General features: G+C 39.1%; 1 protein-coding gene across 7 annotated transcripts in view; it reads left to right on the top strand.

Annotated features, from left to right (window-relative positions):
- Nucleotides 1–13,470: 13,470 nt before the first annotated feature.
- Nucleotides 13,471–19,801, top strand: part of HERC2 (HECT and RLD domain containing E3 ubiquitin protein ligase 2) — a 237,320-nt gene continuing 230,989 nt past the window's right edge. For 3 of the 7 annotated variants that reach the window (XM_047735659.1, XM_047735658.1, XM_047735652.1), the window contains exons 1-2: nucleotides 13,471–13,598; nucleotides 14,227–14,329. In XM_047735659.1, coding sequence (XP_047591615.1) covers nucleotides 14,258–14,329 — 72 coding nt within the window. In that variant the 5' untranslated portion in view covers nucleotides 13,471–13,598; nucleotides 14,227–14,257. Of the gene's footprint in view, nucleotides 13,833–14,226; nucleotides 14,330–19,801 lie in introns of all 7 variants that reach the window. The other 4 variants (XM_047735655.1, XM_047735654.1, XM_047735656.1 and 1 more) reach the window with 4 other exon arrangements.

Raw genomic sequence — 19,801 nt, 5'->3', positions numbered from 1 at the left:
TTACTAAAAACCTGAGATTGAATTAATTTCAACATATGAATTTTGGGGGAGATATCAATATTTAGTCTACAGCAAACATGGAGGGTTCTTTCACTCTTATATTCTTCTTGCAAATTTCTGTGTCTAAGATCTGATCCTGGACAAGTATTCCTTAGGTAAGAAAGCTTTATCTCCTCTTTGTGTTAGATCCAGAATGTGCAGGTTTTGAGGATGGGCAACTGTACTCAGGACATCAAGACATTAAATCTTCTGTTTGGTAGAAAACCTAATATATATGTTGTGAGAATGGGTAACTACTTTTAGTTGCTCTGGACTTTCCCTCACTGCTTCATCACTCAAAGGTCCTTTGGACATGAATAAGTGGATCCACTCCTGGGAGCGACAAACCATGCCCTTTCTAATTTTTTTCCATCTCAGATTTCAGAACTAGGTTCCAAGAATGGGCAACAATTCCCACTACGATTGACTTGTTCCTTCTTTGTTGGTTTATACATTTCTAGTTTCTGAATACATATAACTCTTTCAAGAGTTCCAAAGCCATCTCTCCACAATTTGCTAGGTCTTAAATTGGTGGGATTCAATTATGGATACTAACACCTCAGGGTACTAAGACCTCATTTCCTCTAACTGTTGGACACAAGAGAGACTAACTAGTTTCAGGGCACCAAGGCCTTTTCCCTTCTATTTGTTATATAACAGTTCTTTCTGTTCCAAGTATGACTAACTCCTTGTCTTTTCTGCTTGTTTGATCCCAGGTCTTGGCTCTGAATATAGGAAACAACTTCCAGGTCAGCAAGGTCACTGCCTGTTGGATTAAACATCTCTAGTTTTCCAATATATGTACCTACTTTCAGGGCTTTAAAGCTTGTTTCCACTGCTTGTTAGGTCCCAGATGTGCAGTCTAAGTGCCTGACAATTGGTTTTTTTTTTTCTAATTGTAAGTGCCTAACATTAAGCTTTCAATTGCTAAGGCATCCATTTTGAAGATATACATTTTAAATAGACATATTGCCAGCTATGTGACACAGTACCAGCTACACAACTAGATAAAGAGCCAGGCTGTCTTACTCATGAAGTTCCCCTTTTAGAAAGCCCATAGTGACCTAGATAACTGAATGATTGAGTGACCCTGCTTTTCTTTTCCCACACTTTAATTCCTGCTCTTATGCTTTAAATAGTGAACTTGTGAAACCCCAGACACCCCACCCTCATTTCCAATAAAGTCAGTACCCCAGGTCTGCTTTCTCTCTATCTCTACCTTGATCTCACTATAAAGGTCTGGGCATGCAGTTACCTTCTGGACAACAAGGTATAATAATAATAATAAAACTTGTTCTTACAAAGTTCTCCGATTGCTGTTGCTGAAGTGTGTTTAACAATCATAATAAAAACCACAAGGGTTTGTCCAGCCACAACATTGGCTGCAGTTGGAGAAATGTCTGTGGGGGCAGCCACAGGTAATACAGGTCCAGATGAATGACCAAAGCATTCCTAGCTGAGAGTATCACTATTCTATAGCTGAGACCAACACAAAACAAAATGTCTAGGTTTCAAGTATGAGAACATACTTCCTAGGCACCCAGACCTTGTACTACATACTTGTTGGACCAAAGTCTCTAGGTTCATAATACTGACAGGTACTCACAGGGTAGTTACTGTGTTTGTACCAAGTATAGACAGCTACTTACAGGGCTGACCTTCTCTCTCGTTGGTACCAAAGTCTAGGTTTACACGGAAGGTACAAACCCCAGTATGCAAAGACGTGAATTCTGTCTGTTGAATCTTAAGGCTGTGGGTTAAAAATATTTGCCATAATTTAAGACTAAGGCCTTTTTGTGTTTTTGTGTAGCAGGGCTTTAGGTTCCTAATATGGGCTACTACTCCCAGCTCAACAAGGCCTATTCTATTCTGCTTGTTGGATCTCTGGTGTGTAGGAACCAATCTGAGCAACAAGACCTGTGTCCTTTGTGTTGCATCCCAGGTGTCTATTCAAGTTTGGGAAAATACTCTCAGGGCACCAAGACCTGGTCAAATCTCTTTGCTAAAAATGAGCTTCTAAAGCTTCTGAGGATGAGCCACTAATCTTTAAACATCAAAACTTTAAAAAAGTTGATTTATTGTATGTGAAGTCTTCTGAGTTTGAGTAAGAGAAACCATGTCCAAGGCATGAAACTAGGTATTCTTTTCCTTATTAGACTCTAGGTCTCTAGGTTATGGATAGGATACAGGCAGTGACTTTGAGGACATCATGCCTTTTCTCCTCAGTTTATGGGATTCCTGGTAACTACGTCCTGAACATGGGTAACTATACTCAGGGCATCAAGACCTCACCTTCTTTGCTTGATAGATTCTGGATATTTATGTTCTGAGTATGGGCACATATTCTCAGGGTACCAAGAATACATCTCCTCTGCTAGTTGGAATCCTGGTCTCTAAATTCAGATTAAGAGAAACTATTTACACAACACCAGTAAGTTGCCTCCTTTGCTATTTTTTCCAGGTCTCTAAGTCTTCAGTACATATATCTTCCAAGGCACAGAAGCTTGTCTCCTTGCTTTATGGTCCCAGTTTTCTAGGAAGCAGCAGAAGAACTATTCCCAAGGCACAAAATTCTTGTGTTTCCCCACTTGTTGGATTTCAGGTATCTATGTTTTGGGTTGGGGTAAGTTCTTTCCTGGCAACGAGGTCTCACATATTTTGCTTCTTGGACTCCAGGTCTCTAGATTGCAAAAATTGTTACATGCTCTTAGAGCACTAGATCTATTTTCCTCTGCTTGTCAGATATCATATCTTTAAGTTTTGATTATGAGCAAATAATCTCTAGACACAGAGGCATAGTTTCCTCTGCTTGTTGAAGTCTAAATATCTAGGATTCCAGAAGGAACAACAATACCAAGGGCACCCATGACTTTGTTTTTTCTCCTTAACAGACTTTGAAATTCTATGATCTGAGCATAAACAACTGTTCCCAGGGCACAAAACCTCTGACTCCTCTGCTTGAAGGAATTCAGGACTTTAGGTTCAGATAATTATTTTGCTTAAAGATTTTATTTATTTATTTGAGAAAGAGAGCATGTGTGTGAGCAAGAGCAAGAGAGAGTAAGCATGAGTGAAGTGGGGGGAGGGTAAAGGGAGAAGCAGACTCCCCACTGAGCAGGGAGCCTGATACAGGGCTCAATTCCAGGACCCTGAGATCATGACCTGATCCAGAGGCAGATGCTTAACTGACTGAGCCACCCAGGTGTCCTCCAGGTTCAGATTATGAGACACTATTCCCTGGGCACCAAAAGCGATATCCTCTCTGTGTTCTCTAATTTTTTCTTCCTAAGTATGAGAACCTATTCTCAGGGCATCAAAGCCTTGTCTCTTTTTCTTGATGGATCTCATTTCTATGATTCAGAAAACTCTTTTAAGGGCATCAAGGTATCTCTGTTGTTTCTCACACTCTGGATCTCTGAGCTGAGTATGGACAACTGCTCCCAGGGTACCAAGTCCTGTGTCCTCTCCTTGTTGGATTCCAGGTCCATATGTTTTCAATAGTGGCAACTCCTCCCCATGCAAGAAAGTCTGACATACTCTGTTTTGTGGGTCGCAGGTCTCTAGAGTCTGATAGCTGGCAAGTACTCCTAGGACACAAAGTTTTCTTCTTTGCTTGTTGGATCTCATGTTCTGATTATGGGAAAATATCCCGGCACTAAGGCATTGGCCCCTCTGCCTTTTGGATTCCTAGTATACATTTTGGGGGTTGACTACTACTTGTAGGACTCTGAATCTTTGTCTCCACTGCTAGTTTGATTTAATGAGCTGAGGTTCCAAGTATGGGTACCTATTTTCAGGGTACTAAGACCTTGTCTCTGGTTATTGGATCAAAGCTTTTCTGCCCAGGGCCAAGCCTTAAGGCTTTATCTCCTTTGCTTGATGGAAATCAGTCCCCAGGTTCTAATATGGTCTAATACCCAGAAGCACAAAGGCCATCTGCTGGTTTGATCTCAGGTCTTTGTTCCAACTATGGATAATTATTATCAGGGCATTATAGCTGTCTCTACTGCTTGTTTGAATCAAGTTATTCAGGTTCAGATTATAAGGATTCTATATACCTATGTTCCAAATAGGGTTACCTACCCTTAGGTTGTTGAGGTCCTATCTCTTCTGCTTGTTGCATCCCTGGACTCTGATTTCTGGGAATGAGCCTCTACTCCATGGGCAACAAGGCCATCTTTCTCTCCTTGGTAGATTTCAGACATCTAGGTTCTGAGTATGGCTAACTTCACCAGGGTATACAGCCTTGTCTCCTCTGCTTGCTGGTCCTAAACTTAGGGTCCCAGGATAAGCAACTTTTCTCTGTGCTCCAAATCTTGTCAGATTTGGGTTCCCAGGTGTCTACATTTCAATTATGGCCAACTACCTTTATGTCACAGACACTTTCTCCCTCTATCATTGCTTTAGCTCTCATTTCTATTTGCATTTGATCCTAGAAGTATTCTTGGGATTTTTGAACTTGGCTATATGGAACATGCAATATCGTTTCCATTATGTCTAGGTGTTTTTTGTGGTAGGGTTTTCTTTTCCTCAGAAAATCTATTCCATCATATTTCCAGTAGTCAAATTTTGTTAGATAATTAAAATAAACGTTTACCCTCCAATTTTTTCTTTTGAAGTTTTAATTATTTTTAAGAATATAATATTATCTTTGTGTGTTTGGAGAATTAGAAAAGACAGACAAGCATAACTAAGAGAATAATAACATCATTTCCCACTGCCCAAAATTTATCACTATTAATCCCTTAGAATATACATTTCCAGAGCTTTTTCTATGTATGAACACACACATACATATACTCCTTGCTAAAATATTTCCATTCTATACATTCTGTTTTGCAACTTATTTTTTCCCCATCAGTGATATCCACCTATTCAATGTTGGTATATATTCACATAATTTAAAATCCAGATTTTATTCAGATTTCTCCCATTTTCCTCCAAACAGCCCTGACATACAAATAGTCAAATGTATCTAAGCCAGGATTCTGCATTTATATTTGATCTCTTAAATTGCTTACCTAGCTCTTAATTCTCTTGTTATCTGAGAACTTTTATTCACACCATTGACCTGTAGATGAGACTAGGTCATATTCTTTTCTTTTGTTGACTTTAGCATATACCTCTGCTTCCTGTGTTTCTAATTACTCAAAATTTATAAGAGCCTAAAGATTTGGGTTAATGAAAACACTTTTTAAAAAACTAGTATGTATCATGGTAATATTGTGCATTAAATATTGTGTCAGAAGACTCAAAATATATAGTTGACTCTTCATATGTGATTCTAAGAGTGGCCACTGAATTAGGATGATGTCAGTCAGGACCATTAAAGCTTTCCCCTTATGACAAGGAAACCATTTGGGTGGTGTTGCTGTAGGAATGCCCAGTTGTTATTAACCATTTACCTAATGGTTTAGCAGGCATTGCCCTAGTAAATGTTATTAGAATTTACCAAAGAGTGAATGATTTCTTAAGTATGTCACTATGTTTATATTTATTATCTGACTTATTCTGGAAAGCATATCATCAGAATAGGTAGGGATATGTTGCAGTGACAAACAAATCGTTAAATTCAAGGACTAAAAATAAAGTTTAGTTCTTGGTCAGACTTTATATCAAACATGGGTTGGTGGTGAGACACAAACACTGAGGGACTCAAGTTGATGGAGGCTCAAATTCAACACCTGCTCCCATGATTCTAGAAGGTTTCACATTAGCAACTTACTGTTCCAGCCTGGAAATGACACACATCACTTCTAGACACAACCACTGATACTACCTCACTTCAAGGGGAAATACAATCTTCCCATGTGCCATGTACATTCCCATGTACGATAGTAGAACTATTGTTGGTACTACTACTGGCTATTGAACAAGTTACTTTTTGCCACTTACCATACGTTGTCTCCAACTGGCTGAACATTCCAATAAGTAAGTAGTGATATCCCTGCTCCATAAACAAAGAAAATGAAGTTAAAAGATTTCCACAAGGTCGCATAGGAAATATCAAACTCAGAATTCAAGTCCAGGTCTTTGTGACTCTGCAGGTTTTGGAGGAATCTTTTGCGGGGGTGATAGTGGGATGAAAATATCTTCTTTTCTCTTATCTTTCCCTTAGGGTCAGTCTTGGAGTTTGGGGTCTCGTTAGGGTCTGAATAACCCTAAGTATAACTGAAATTAGGATGAGGCCAAGGAAAATGATGGTGATAATGTTGATGATGATGATGATGATGACAATGATGATAACACATATTAAGATGTTGCTAGGCATCAATTGCTTCAATCTCTGAAGTAGCTCTATGAGATAAATTAATTTATTGTCCTCATTTTAGAATGAGGCTAAATGACTTGCAAAAACTCACATAGCTAGTAAGTATAGAAACAAGATTTGACATAGGCAGTCTGGCTGCAAGGATTTTCCTCTTAGTCACTACAAACGCAATCAATCAGGTCTGGCTTTGCCTTAGACTTTATTAAGAGAGAGAAAGAAATTTTAACAGATACGTTATAAGTGCTTACCCAGCTCACACATTTTATTTGAAAATGCATCAAACCTATAGCTTCTGCTGAAGGACTGGGTCCAAGTAGGAATTTTGCACCATATGACTTTCTTCCTGGCTCTGGTGACTGACCCAAGGAAGGACACTTTCCTCAAGAGAGAGGGAATAGCTCTGGATAGCCAAAGAGATTCTCTTGGGAATCAGGAGTTGAGGTATGGGGTCAGGCAGATAGTAGTGGGCCTTTGAGCCATGTACAAACAGATGACAGCCAGACAAATTTCTAAGGAAATATCATTCCACGTAGAGAGAATAACAATGCAAAGGTCCTGAGACAGAAGCATGTTTGGCATGTTGGAGAAGTAGGAAGAAGACCAATGTATTTGAAGTGAATTGGGTGAAGAGGAAAGCGGAAGTAAAAACAGAGAAGGATCCAGAAGTAGATCATGTAGGACCTCACCCTGTATATAATTTAAAGTATGATGAGAAGTCAGTGAAGGGTTTTTGGTCAGTAAGAGAGATAATCTGAAACATATCTGAAAAGTATCATATTGGTTTCTGGGTGGATAATGGAGGATAGAGCACAGTTATGGAAGCAGGGGTTGCAGTTAGAAGGCTCTTGCAAAGGTCCTGTTGAGAGATGAAGGTGTTTTGGTTCACATTATTGTAGAGGTGATGGGAAGTGGTCTAATTCAAGATAGATCCAATAGGGTTTATTGTTGGATTGGATCTTGGATGTGAAAGAAAGAAAGGAGTCAAGGATGATTACAAAATTTTTGTCCTGAGTAACTGGGTGAATGGTGTCTATTTACTGAGAGGAATAGGCGATGTGGAGGGGAGATTCTACATTTGACTTTGGATTTTTTAAATTTTGAGATACATATTATTCTTCCAAGTGGGTCAATGGATGTAGGACTATGGAATCTAGAACTGGAGAGCTATATATCTTGTGTCTTCAATTCTGAGGTACACATTTTCTGTATATTATTATCTCTGAAATCAGGGTACATCCCATTATCATGGGCTATCAGACAAGTGGCAGTTGTGACATAGTTATGACATTTTCTTTGACATCTTTTAGTAAAATAAAGAAAATAATGGCATCAGTGCATCTAGATTTAATGAAAGATGTCAAACTTGGGAGTTATTAGCATATTGAAGGTCATGAGATTAGATGACATTACCTGGGGAGTGTTGATAAAGAAGAGAGCTGAGGAATAAGCTTGGGTCATTCCAACAGAGCAAGGTCAGGAAAATAAACAACCTGATGAGGGATTTCCATCACATAGGAGGAATCTGGAAAATGTGAAGAAAATGTTTCATTTATGAAATTGTGAGCAACCATGGACATACTACTGGGAGCGTACATATGGTGAGGACTGATAGCTGATATGAAATTTGGCCAACTGATGGTCATTAGTAACCTCAGTAAGAGAATTCCAGTGAAGTGATAGGAACAAAGCCTGACTGTTGTGCTTTATGTAAGAGTGAGGTGAAGTAGAGGTAGAAAGTGAGACCATTTGAAAAGGAATTTTTCTGTTAAAAAAATCAGAGACATAGGATGGCTTCTGGAAGGATACATGGAGTTCAAAGGAAGGTCTTTAAAACTAGTATCTTAGGCATATTTGTAAGTTGATAGAACCGACGCAGCAGAGAAGGAGATGCTCATGGAAGGGTGGAGGGAGGAAAGGCAGAGTCTAATACCTGAGTGGCATCCTTAATAGGTGAAGGGATGGACCCAGAGCACTAGTAGGGAGATTGTCTATCCATAAGATATAGGAAGCTTTATTCACAGTAACAGAAGGGAAGGGGAAACTGCAGACAGTTATTGTGGCAATTTTCATGGTGAGAACTTGTTTCATCAGTCAGGTTGTTCCTGGCTGTGGTAATACCTGCTTGTTATCTACTTCTAAACTCAGTAAGTCTTGGGGTGGATGGACACAAGATTGGGCCAATGGTGCATGTATGATTTCCAGGGCCTTCTTCCATCCTTCCACTTTGTTGCCACCACAGCTGGCTGACTTTTCTTTCTTAGGCCTGTTGTATCCTTGGTACCAGATGGCTGTGCAGCACAAGGGGAAGGGAAGAGTCTGTGGAGTAGATATGCAGATGTGTGTCTCAGGAGTTCAGCCACATACTAAGTGAGTGTAATGGATGCTGTTTGCCAGGGTGGAGAGAAAGAGGAATAAGTGATTAGAGATTATGGGCATATGCTGGGCTGTAAAATCTAACTTGGCAAAAAAGGAAAGTGAGGTTGTGGGCCAGACTTCTAGAAGGGTTGAAGTTTGTTTGCATAGTTACTAGAAGAATTGAGCTAGAAAGACAAGATCCAGTGATTTAAGAGTCAGAGGCTCACAATTGTGATCTTCAAGGTGATTTCATAAATGGAACAGATCAGGGTGGTGGTGAGTGGTGCAGGTGGAGCAGGAAGCAGGAGGTTTAAAAGTAAGGCCACGAGGAACAGAGAGGCAGGGACACTGAGTGAGTGATGCCTGTGTTAGGAAAGGCCCTGAGAATGGGCCAGTGGTAGCAGTGGTATAAAGGTCATGAGTGGAGTGCTTAAATCTTCAGTGAACATGGAAACTGATGGATAGTAGCATGTTTTATTGCAATCAGGATCTGAGAGTGATATAATCTGATATTAAGTGTTTCAAAGAAGTTGTTTTTTTTTAAGTGAAGCAGATGGAATAATGATCTAAAAGTGGCAGGGATCCACTTCATGCCCTAAGATGTATGCATGTGGAAGAATAAAATGCCACTGATTTCCACAGAAGACTATACATCTTAGAACAGTAACATGATAAGAATATGCCTGTAAACAATCAACAATACTAAAAGGCAACTTACCAAATGGGAGAATATATTTGCAAATGATATATCAGATAAGGAGCTAGTATCCAAGATCTATTAAAGAACTTATCAAACTCAACACCCAAAAAACAAAGAATCCAGTCAAGAAATGGGCAGAAGACATGAACAGACATTTCTCCAAAGAAGATGTGCAAATGGCCAACAGACACATGAAAAAATGCTCCCCTTCCCTTGGCATCAGGGAAATACAAATCAAAACCATAATGAGATAACACCTCAGACAAGTCAGAATGGCTAAAATTAACAAGACAGAAAACAACAAATGTTGGTGAGGACGGGGGAGAAAAGGGAACCCTCTTACACAGTTGGTGGGAATGCAAGCTGGTACAGCCACTCTGGAAAACAGTTTTGAGATTCTTCAAAAAGTTAAAAATAGAGCTACCTTATGACCCAGCAATTGCATTACTAGGTATTTACACCAAAGATACAAACGTAGTGAACTTGCACCCCAATGTTCATAGCAGCAATGTCCACAATAGCCTAACTATGGAAAGAGTCCAAATGTCCATCAACAGATGAATCGATAAAGAAGATGTGCTATATACAATGGAATATTACTCAGCCATAAGGAAGGATGAATACTTACCATTTACATCGACACAGATGGAATGGGAGGGTATTATGTGGAGTGAAATAAGTCAAACTGAGAAAGACAATTACCATATGGTTTTGCTCATATGTGTAATTTAAGAAACAGCACAGAGGATCACAAGGGAAGGGAAGGAAAACTATATGGGAAGGGATGGGGTAATTGGGTGATGCGCATTACGGAGGGCACATGATGTGATGAGCACTGGGTGTTATACACAACTGATAAATTATTGAACACTACATCTGAAACTAATCACTTACTATATGATGGCTAATTGAATTTATTTATTTATTTTGGGGGGCTAATTGAATTTAAATAAAAAATTAAAAAAATAATATGCCTGTAAATTCCACAGGGTTCAGGGGTGGGGGTTAAGGAATAGATGAGAAATAAGGACCTAAAGATAGAGATAAGAGTAGGGATAAGAAATAAGATTAGGAATATACAAAACTTTAAATATACTCATCCTTTTTGGGTTGTTGTTGCCAGTGCTTTTGGTGCCATATGTAAGAAATCATTGCTAAATCCAATGTCATAAAACTTGCTCTCCATGTATTCTTCTAAGAGTTTTATACTTGTAGGTCTTACATTTAAGTTTGATCCATTTTGAGTTAATTTTTATATATGGTGAAAGGTAAGCATCCACCTTCATTTTTTTGCATGTGAAAATCCAGCTTTCCAAGTGCCATTTATTGAAAAGACTACTCTTTCACAATTGTATAGTCTTGGCACCCTTGAAAGAAATCAATTGACTACTATGGTGAGTGCTGTGAATTGTGTAAGACTGAGGATTCACAGACTGGTACCCCTGAAAAAAAAAATACATTATATGTTAATTAAAACAACAATGACAACAAAAACAAAACAAACAAAAGAGCCAAAAAAATCAATTGATCAGATATATGAGTGTTGATTTCTGGGTTCTGGGTTTTATTCCGTTGATCTACATATTTATTCTCATGGAAGTAAACACTAATTTGTTTACCATAGTTTTTTTTAAAGATTTTATTTATTTATTTGACAGAGAGAGATCACAAGTAGATGGAGAGGCAGGCAGAGAGAGAGAGAGAGAGGGAAGCAGGCTCCCTGCTGAGCAAAGAGCTCGATGTGGGACTCAATCCCAGGACCCTGAGATCATGACCTGAACCGAAGGCAGCGGCCTAACCCACTGAGCCACCCAGGCGCCCCTGTTTACCATAGTTTTGTAGTAAGTTTTATTATCAGAAAATGTGAGTCCTCCAACTTTGTTCTTTTTCAAGACTGTTTTGGCTTGGACGTAGGTTTTCATAGATGTTCATTAGCAGGTTGAGGAATTTCCTTCTCTTACTAGTTTGCGCAGAGTTTTTACGAGATGTTGATTTTTTTTTTTTACAAGATGTTGATTTTTGCTAAAAGCATTTTCTTCATCTATTGAGATGATATCATGGTGAATTGCACTTAGCTTTGAATGTTAAGCCAATCTTGAATTCTTGCGATAAACCCCAGTTATGATGTATTATCCTTTCTAATGTTGCTGGAATCCATTTGCAAAAACTTGGCTAAGAAATTTTATATATAATGTTCATGAAAGATATTGGTTCTAAGTTTTCTTGCAATGTCTTTTTTTGGTTTTGTTATCAGGGTAATGCTGTGGTTATATAATGGAAGTTTTTACTTCTCTTCAATTTTCTGGGAGAGTTTATACAGAATTGATGCTCTTTCTTTATTAAATATCTGGTAGAACCAGAATCCAGCATGGAAACTATCTGGGCCTGGAGATTTCTTTTTTTGGAAAGTTTTTAATTGTGAATTCAAATTTTAAAGTGGGTATAGTACTGTTCAGGTTATCTTTTTCATTTTGGTAGTGTAAGACTTCTGTGGAATTAGTCCATTTCATATAAATAATCAAGTTTGTATGTGTAGAATTTTCCTAGTATTCTCTTACTCTCCTTTTGACGAGTTTGTTTTTAAGTAATGTCTACACCCAGAGCAGGAATGGTATTTACAACCCTGAAGTCAAGAATCACACTTCTTCTGACCTACTCAGCCAGGTGCCCTCCCTTACCCTCTTTTTTAATCCTGTGGGGGTCTTTAGTGATATCTTCTCTGGTATTCCTGATATTGGTAACCTGTATGTTTTCTTTCTCTCTCTCTTTTTGGCAGACTTATCAGATATCTTTTGTCTTTTTTTTTTTTTTAAGGATTTTAAAAAAATCCTTTTTTAAAAAGGATTTATTTATTTTAGAGAGAGAGAGAGAGCTGGGGGAGGCACAGAGAAAGGGGGAGAGGGAGATAATCCCAAGCTGACTCTGCTGAGCGTTGAGCCGGATGTGGGGGGTTCTATCTCTGGACCCTGAGATCTTGACCTGAGCCAAAATCAAGAGTGCGATGTGTAACCACTGAGTCACCCAGGCGTCCTCTGCCTTTTATCTTTTCAAAGTACCAGCGTTTAGTTTTAACGATTTTCTCTGTTGTTTTTCCATTTTCCTTTATTTCTGTTCCTGTCTCAATTCCTCCCTCTTCTTGCTTTGGATGTACTATTACTTTTATTTTTCTAGTTTCTTGAAATGGAAGATTAGATACTTGATTTTAGACCTTTCTTTTCAAAGAAAAGCAGTTAATGTTATAAATTTCATGTTTATCACTGTTTTAATTGCATCTCATAAATCGTTATCTTTTTACTTTTGTTCTGTTAAAATAGTTCTACTTCCTTTGAGATTTCTTCTTTGACCTGTGGATTACCCAAAGTGTATTGCTTAATTTCCAAGTGTTTGGAGATAGTCCTGTTAATTTTTTATTTTTATTTTTGAGCGTGTAGCCCAAGGCGGGGCTTGAACTCAACACCCTGAGATCAACACCTGAGCCAAGATCGAGAGTCGGAAGGCTTAATCCACTGAGCCACCCAAGCGCCCCGTTATCTTTTACTGATTTGTAGTTTAATTCCATTATGGTCAGAGTACATAAGTATGACTTCAATTGTGAAATTTCTTAAGATTTGTATCGTGGTGGTATTATGGTGTATAACTGCAGTTATGTGTAAGTGCAAAAAACTCTGATTTTTTTCTCCAAGACCCCTGCGACCAGCCATTCCATGAATTCAGCCTAGGATTTTAGCTGCTTTCAGTGGGACAGACAGGAGGAGTCTCTAGCCGACTGGAGCCAGCCTCGGGTCTCTACTGCCTGTACGTGCGTCCATGGCACACACCCTCAGCCCTCCAGGCTGAAGCTCCTCAGTCACCTCACGTCCTACCGCGCCCCCAGGTTTTTCGCGAGCGCTGTGCGGAACCCGGGACAGGAGTGCCTGCGTACGGCGGAAATCCCGCCCCCCGGCGCCTGCGGTTGGCCATGACCGCAAGGGATGAACCCCAAGGAGGAAGATGAGCGATTGAAGGAAACAGGGGAGTAGGGAGGAAGGGCGAGAGGGGTCCTCTTTCACATTGGCTGGTCCAACGCAACAACCTCGCTGTGATTGGCTGGCCTGCGGGGGCGGTAGTCCGGAGTTGGTCCGCCCCTCGGGTCGCGAGAGATACCGGGATCACCAGCGCCGGCGGAGCCAGTGGCGGCTTGGAGGCTCTGTCCGCACGCCGCCGAAACGAGGCGGCGGGGCCTTTGCGCTTCAGGTCCTCGTCCCCGGGGGCGGCGAGGGCGGCCAGCCGCTAGCTCTGTGCGGGTCAGAACCCAGGGTACGGTCGAGCTGCGGCGCAGCGGGCGTTGGCGCGGCCGCCCGACCTGGGCCTGCGCGGACCGCCCGCGGCGCGAGTCTCGGGCTGTCTTTCCATTTCAAAGTGATTATTGTTTTGGATTTTTTCCGCCGACGTGTCTTTTGATTAATTTGTTTCACGCACCACTTACTGGTATGGGATAAAACGGCAGATGCATGCTACTGTCATTTGTCGTTGAAATGTGGGCTTCCTGTCTCCTCTGTGTGTTTACCTTTTGGATTTAAGGGAAGGGGATGACATTGTGATTTGGTCTCCGGTGACTGTCTATTCTCAAGGTCTCGCCGACGTAGTACAGAAACCAGGCGAATCCCGTGTGAGGCTCTTACCTGTATAGGAAGTAGGCTTTTTCTTCCATCCTCCTCCTTGTCTCTCTCCATCTTTCTCTTCCTTTCTCCTCTCTCCCCCCTCCCCCACCTGTTCTCCTCTCCCATCTTTCTGTTCTTTTTGCCGCATTAAACCTTGCGGGAGGGTCTTTGTACAATTTTGAAAAGCTTTAGGTCTTCCAACATTTATGTTTTACTTGCAGGACTGACAACTGGGAGGGAACTGGAGGAAAGATGCCCTCTGATTCTTTCTGTTTGGCTGCCCAGACTCGACTTGACTCCAAATGGTTGAAAACAGATATACAGGTGGGGTTTTGACATGCTTTTTTTCTTGGTGTGTTCCTGCCTCCATATTTAAATTTCTGGTTAAGGTTTTGTATAGGATAAGTAAGAGGATGCAGATCGTATCTTGCATATTAGAGAAGCAAGTTTATTTCCTATAATTTAAAATGCACCTTTATTGTATCAGTTTTTATAGATTGTGTGTGGCTACATTTTAATTGCAGTTATGTGTAAGTGCAAGAAACTTGAGATCTGGTTATGCAAACATTTTTCGTATTATTATTTTTAACAGGTCTGTAGTATTCTTAACCATACCTTGTTGACTTTTAGTGATAGTTTTGAGATGTTCAGTTAATGAGGGGAGGAGCATGTAGTAACGTATTATGTCCTGCAGAAACTCATTTCATGGGACGCTGTGTTTGTCTTTCTGGGGAGACAAGAATGCAGTTGAGGTCTTTATTTTTGTGACTGGTCTTATTAAAGAGGAGTGCTCAGGTTTTCACATAAAGAATGTATGGAAACAAAATGTTGGCCTTAGACTGTCTAATGTTTTAATAATGTAATTGTAAGCTTGTCCAGAAATTATCAAGTAAATAATAGCAGTAATGTTTCTATAGACTTAAAAAAATTTTTTTTACCCCAACTTAGTTTTCTTTGCAGATGGTTTGGAAAAACTACTTTTGTAACTCCATATTAACAGCAAAAAGAAATATCTGAAATATTTCATAGTATATATGGCTTTTCTTTCTCTTTCCTAAGGTTAACCATTTTAAGTATTTCTCAAGTAACCTACATATTTTAATACAATCTTACATAGTGCATCACAGTTTATGAAGACTCATATATTTTATAAGCACTTGATCATAGATACTTGTAGTGAAGTATTGTTACCTTTATTTATTTATTTTTAAGTGTTGCATCCTAGTAGGTGTGAGAGCCAAGTGCTTAGAACTATGTGGTGGATTTTGGGATAGTTATTAATAATGGGGTAATGTTAGATTAAAGCACAAAGAATTGGGGCAAGAATTGGCATAGTAGTGACTGGTTTTTGTTTGCACGTTGCTTTTTATTTAACAGTTACTGTTTGTTTTCCTTTGTCATTTTTTTTTTTTTTAAAGTGTGGTCGGCAGGGAGGTAAGATGAGTAATTTCTTATTTCTGAAATCTTGAGATTCAGGCAAACTGACTTCAAGACTTCATTTTTGTGTATTTTGTAGAACTTGTTGAGGTAAAGAACTTTATCCAATGAAGTTTTTCTTCCTAATCATAATTGAACAACTCCTAAATATGAGTTTTAGCATCTTGATCTAAAACCAGTTTAATACTGAGTTGAGTGCCTATGATGAGTTAGGCAGATATAAATAAAAAGAAACACCACTTATGCCTTAGAGTGCTTACTATTTTACTTTTGATTTATTTAATGTAATATACAGTGCTTAACTCTTCTTAGACATTTCAAATATTAGTCAAAAGTCATCCAAACTCATCTTAGGAATACATGAAGAAGACCTAGGTTTGTTTTTGTTTTTGTTTTTTTATTTTATTTTATTTATTTATTTAACAGAGATCACAAGTAGGCAGAGAGGCAGGCAGAGAGAGAAGGGGAAGCAGGCTCCCTGCTGAGCAGAGAGCCCATGTGGGACTTGATCCCTGGACCCTGAGATCATGACCTGAGCCGAAGGCAGTGGCTTAACCCACTGAGCCACCCATGCACCCAAGACCTAGGTTTTGGAGTGTGCCCCAGCGGGAAAATGTGTTGTTGGTATTGAAGTTATTTAATGTGAAAAAAGTGATTGCTGACCTTGTTTTTATATAGTTTTTCCAGCATTGCTTATTAAATGTGAGGAGCAAATGTTGTTTTACCCTAACAAATGACTTTAGACGTAGTTTCACTATTTGGAATCCTTCTTGCAGGCACACATTGCAGATGCAAGCCTTATACTAACAGCTTTTACTCTTACTCTATTGGGGATATCTCTCCCAACTGGAGTGGGATGTGTCCCATTCCTTAGGTAGGGCTTTTGTATTGGGAACAGAATTGACACTTTAATTATATTTTGTGGGGTAGAAATGTTTCTTAGCCACAGGATTTAGCAAACTATTTTCTATGGCTATTTTTGTTTGAAATGTCTATGAAGAAGAAGAAAAAAAAAAGAAATGCTTATGAAGGGGCGCCTGGGTGGCTCAGTGGGTTAAAGGCTCTGCCTTCGGCTCAGTTCATGATCCCAGGGTCCTGGGATGGAGCCCCACATCGGGCTCTCTGCTCGGCGGGGGGCCTGCTTCCCGCCCCACCCCCCTCTGCCTGCCTCTCTGCCTACTTGTGATCTCTGTCTGTCCAATAAATAAATAAAAATCTTGAAAAAAAAATGCCTATGAAGGTTTTAGCGACTTTAGAAAGGAAATATTTTTGGAGGCTGTGACACCTTTTAATATGTGTATATTATAAAGAACACAAACACTAATCCTAGGCTTTCTTGTTGATAGATGTTTAGACCTACGATGTATCAGGTCTACGATGTTGCAACAAGGTGCCTTAATGGAGTGGCAGTTGTATGGCAGTCATATAAGTGGTTTTTACATATATAATGCTTTTTACTTTTTCAGCAGTCTTTTCTGATTGTTGTGTGGAGTACCTTGTATTGTCATTTCCTTTGCAACTCTCTTGAAGAGGCAATAAAATAGAGCTAAGAGATGTTAGCTACATAATCACTACCATTACCATTCTTATATTTAAAGTAAAAGTCCTGTCTGATGTGATTGCTTGCTTCTCAATGGACCGAAAAGTCAATTAAGCAAAGAATCTATAAAAAATGGTATATGATACCTTAAAAGCTTTTTAATTCTTAAATCATATATGCACATTTATTTGCTAGTTTTGATGTAAGGCTAAGGGTGTGTCTTTGAGCATGGATCCAAGAATGGTGTTTTCTTTTTCTTGCATAATCTGTACTCAGATGAATCTCCTGCAGTTTCTATTTTTGGATTCTTTGAAGTAGAGCGTGATATTAGATATGTATGATGCAATTTTTTTAACTTTTTATTTTGAAATAATTTATAGATTCAGATGAAGTTGCAAAGAAAGTAGAGAGGTCACTGTATACTCTTCATCCAGATTCTCCCAGTGGTTACATCTTATGTAACTATCAGTACAATATCAAAATCGGGAAATTGACATTGGTAGAGTGTGTGCAGAGTTCTGTGCCAATTGTGTAATCACACCACAAAGATTTCCTTCCTTTTGCCCCTCTATAGGTCACACCATCCTTCCCCCATCATCTCTGACCTCTGGCAATCACTAATCTGTTTTCCATCTCTTTAATTTTGCCATTTTGAGAATATCATATAGTATGTGACATTTTTTTTTTAAGATTTTATTTATTTATTTGACACAGAGAGAGAGATCACAAGTAGGCAGAGAGGCAGGCTCCCTGCCGAGCAGAGAGCCTGATGTGGGGCTCAATCCCAGAACCCCGAGACCATGACCTGAGCCGAAGGCAGAGGCTTAACCTTCTGAGCCACCCAGGCGCCCCTAGTATGGTTTTGTTCACAGTGTAAATGCCCTTGCAGTTCGTCAGAGTTGTTGAGTATATTAATAATTAAAATTCGAATCATTTACTTTTCTCTTCTTCTAATCACTTTAGAATGAATAAAGATAAAAGTTAAATTTTAAAATTAAAATTGTTAAATGTATATATTGTTACTTTATGCTTAGGATATCAGTAGATTAAAGAACATAAACGTGATCATCTTGGTAAATTCTATTCTCAGGTTTTCCAGTTGACAGATGAGATGTAGAAATTAAAGAATTTTATAAATACAGGTAACTTAATATTCATAATGACGTCTTCTGATTACTTTCTTATCTGTAGGATAGGTAGCATAGCTCATGTTTTTATTCATAATTTTGGCTATTTGTATTTTCTCTATGTTTTGGATTAATCTTGTCAGGGATTTTATACATTTTGTTAGTCTTTTTAAAAAAATTTACTTTCGCGGGGCACCTGGGTAGCTCAGTGGGTTAAGCCTCTGCCTTCGGCTCAGGTCATGATCTCAGGGTCCTGGGAATGAGCCCCGCATTGGGCTCTGCTCATCAGAGAGTCTGCTTCCCTCTCTCTCTCTGGCTGCCTCTCTGCCTATTATGATCTCTGTCTGTCAAATAAATAAATAAAATCTTTTAAACAATTTAAAAAAAATTAACTTTTGGTTCTTAGAAAAGACTAATAATATTTATAAGGGAAAGATAATGAGTTTACCATCAGATCTAATCAGAAGACTTTTTTGGAGAAGAAAATTCGGTAACATATTTATGACTCCCAAGAAAAGAAAATGTGAGGCAAGGATGTTATGTTCTAGCAAAACTGACTTTTCAGGTAAAAAGAACACAACTTTATCAATGAATAAATACTGTTCCCATGAGCTCTTCCTAGAGAAGGATATTTAGATGACCGAATGACTGTAGATTAACATGAAGTCTGATGGTGGTCATTACACCTGCAGTTATGTTTGGAACCTAGAATAAATGAATTTTAAAAGGGAGATAACATATAATAGCTGTCTGCTTAGACATGGTACATTATAGTATATCTGTTTTGCAGTACCTAATCTATTAATCCTGTGCATTGAAGTTTTCACTTCAGTTGTATTTTTCATCTCTAGGTGTTCCATATGGGTCCTTTTCATATCTTCCATTTCACTTGTTATCAGGTTCATAGTTTCCTATTCGTGAGCATCGGGATATATCTATAATGAGCTTTTAATGTTCTTGTCTGCTAATTCCATCATCTCTCTCACATCTGGATTTATTTCTCTTGATTGCTTCTGTCATTTGATTGATTACTTTGGTCATGGGATGTGTTTGCATGCTAGGTAATTTTTTACTGAATGTTGGACATTGTATATATTATGTTGTTCTGTGCTGGATTTTGCTTTATTTCTTTAAAGAACATTAGTTTTGTCTGGGATTCATGTAAGTTAGTTGGGATCAATTTAATTTTTTCGAATCTTGATCCTCAGGTTTGTTTAGGCTGATCTAGCACAACCTCTAGTCATGCACTAATTTATCTGCCTTCTTAGGACTCTTCCAAGTGGTGTGATAGGGGTCTTTTTCATTCTGATTGATGGAAACAAGTTTTTCTCAGACTGGGAATCATGGGGATTCTGCCTTTTACTTTCTAGTGCTTCTTTTCCCAGCCCATGCCCAAATCAGTATTCAGCCCAAGACTGAAGGGGCCCCCTCTGCCCATCTCTGGAGTTCACTCTTTCTCTGCAGATCCCCCTTCACCTGTTTCCTTGTCATTTTAACCTACTTATAGCTGATCTGTCTCCTTGGCTCTCGGCTCTATTTGGGTCCCCTTTCCAGTGATGGATCCTGGAAGCTGCTTCTAGGCAGTAAGCTTGGGCAGTTGTAGGGCTTCATTCATTGCCCTTCTTAGGGATCATAGCTCTGGGCTGCAGTATATTTTGTTTGATTTTCTAGTTCATTATAGTGGAGAGGTAA

The sequence above is a fragment of the Lutra lutra genome, chromosome 7 (genome assembly GCF_902655055.1).
Source record: "Lutra lutra chromosome 7, mLutLut1.2, whole genome shotgun sequence".
In the NCBI taxonomy this organism is placed as follows: Eukaryota; Metazoa; Chordata; class Mammalia; order Carnivora; family Mustelidae; genus Lutra; species Lutra lutra.
The sequence above is the reverse complement of the archived record's forward strand: the minus strand, read 5'-3'. Positions and strand labels throughout refer to the sequence as shown.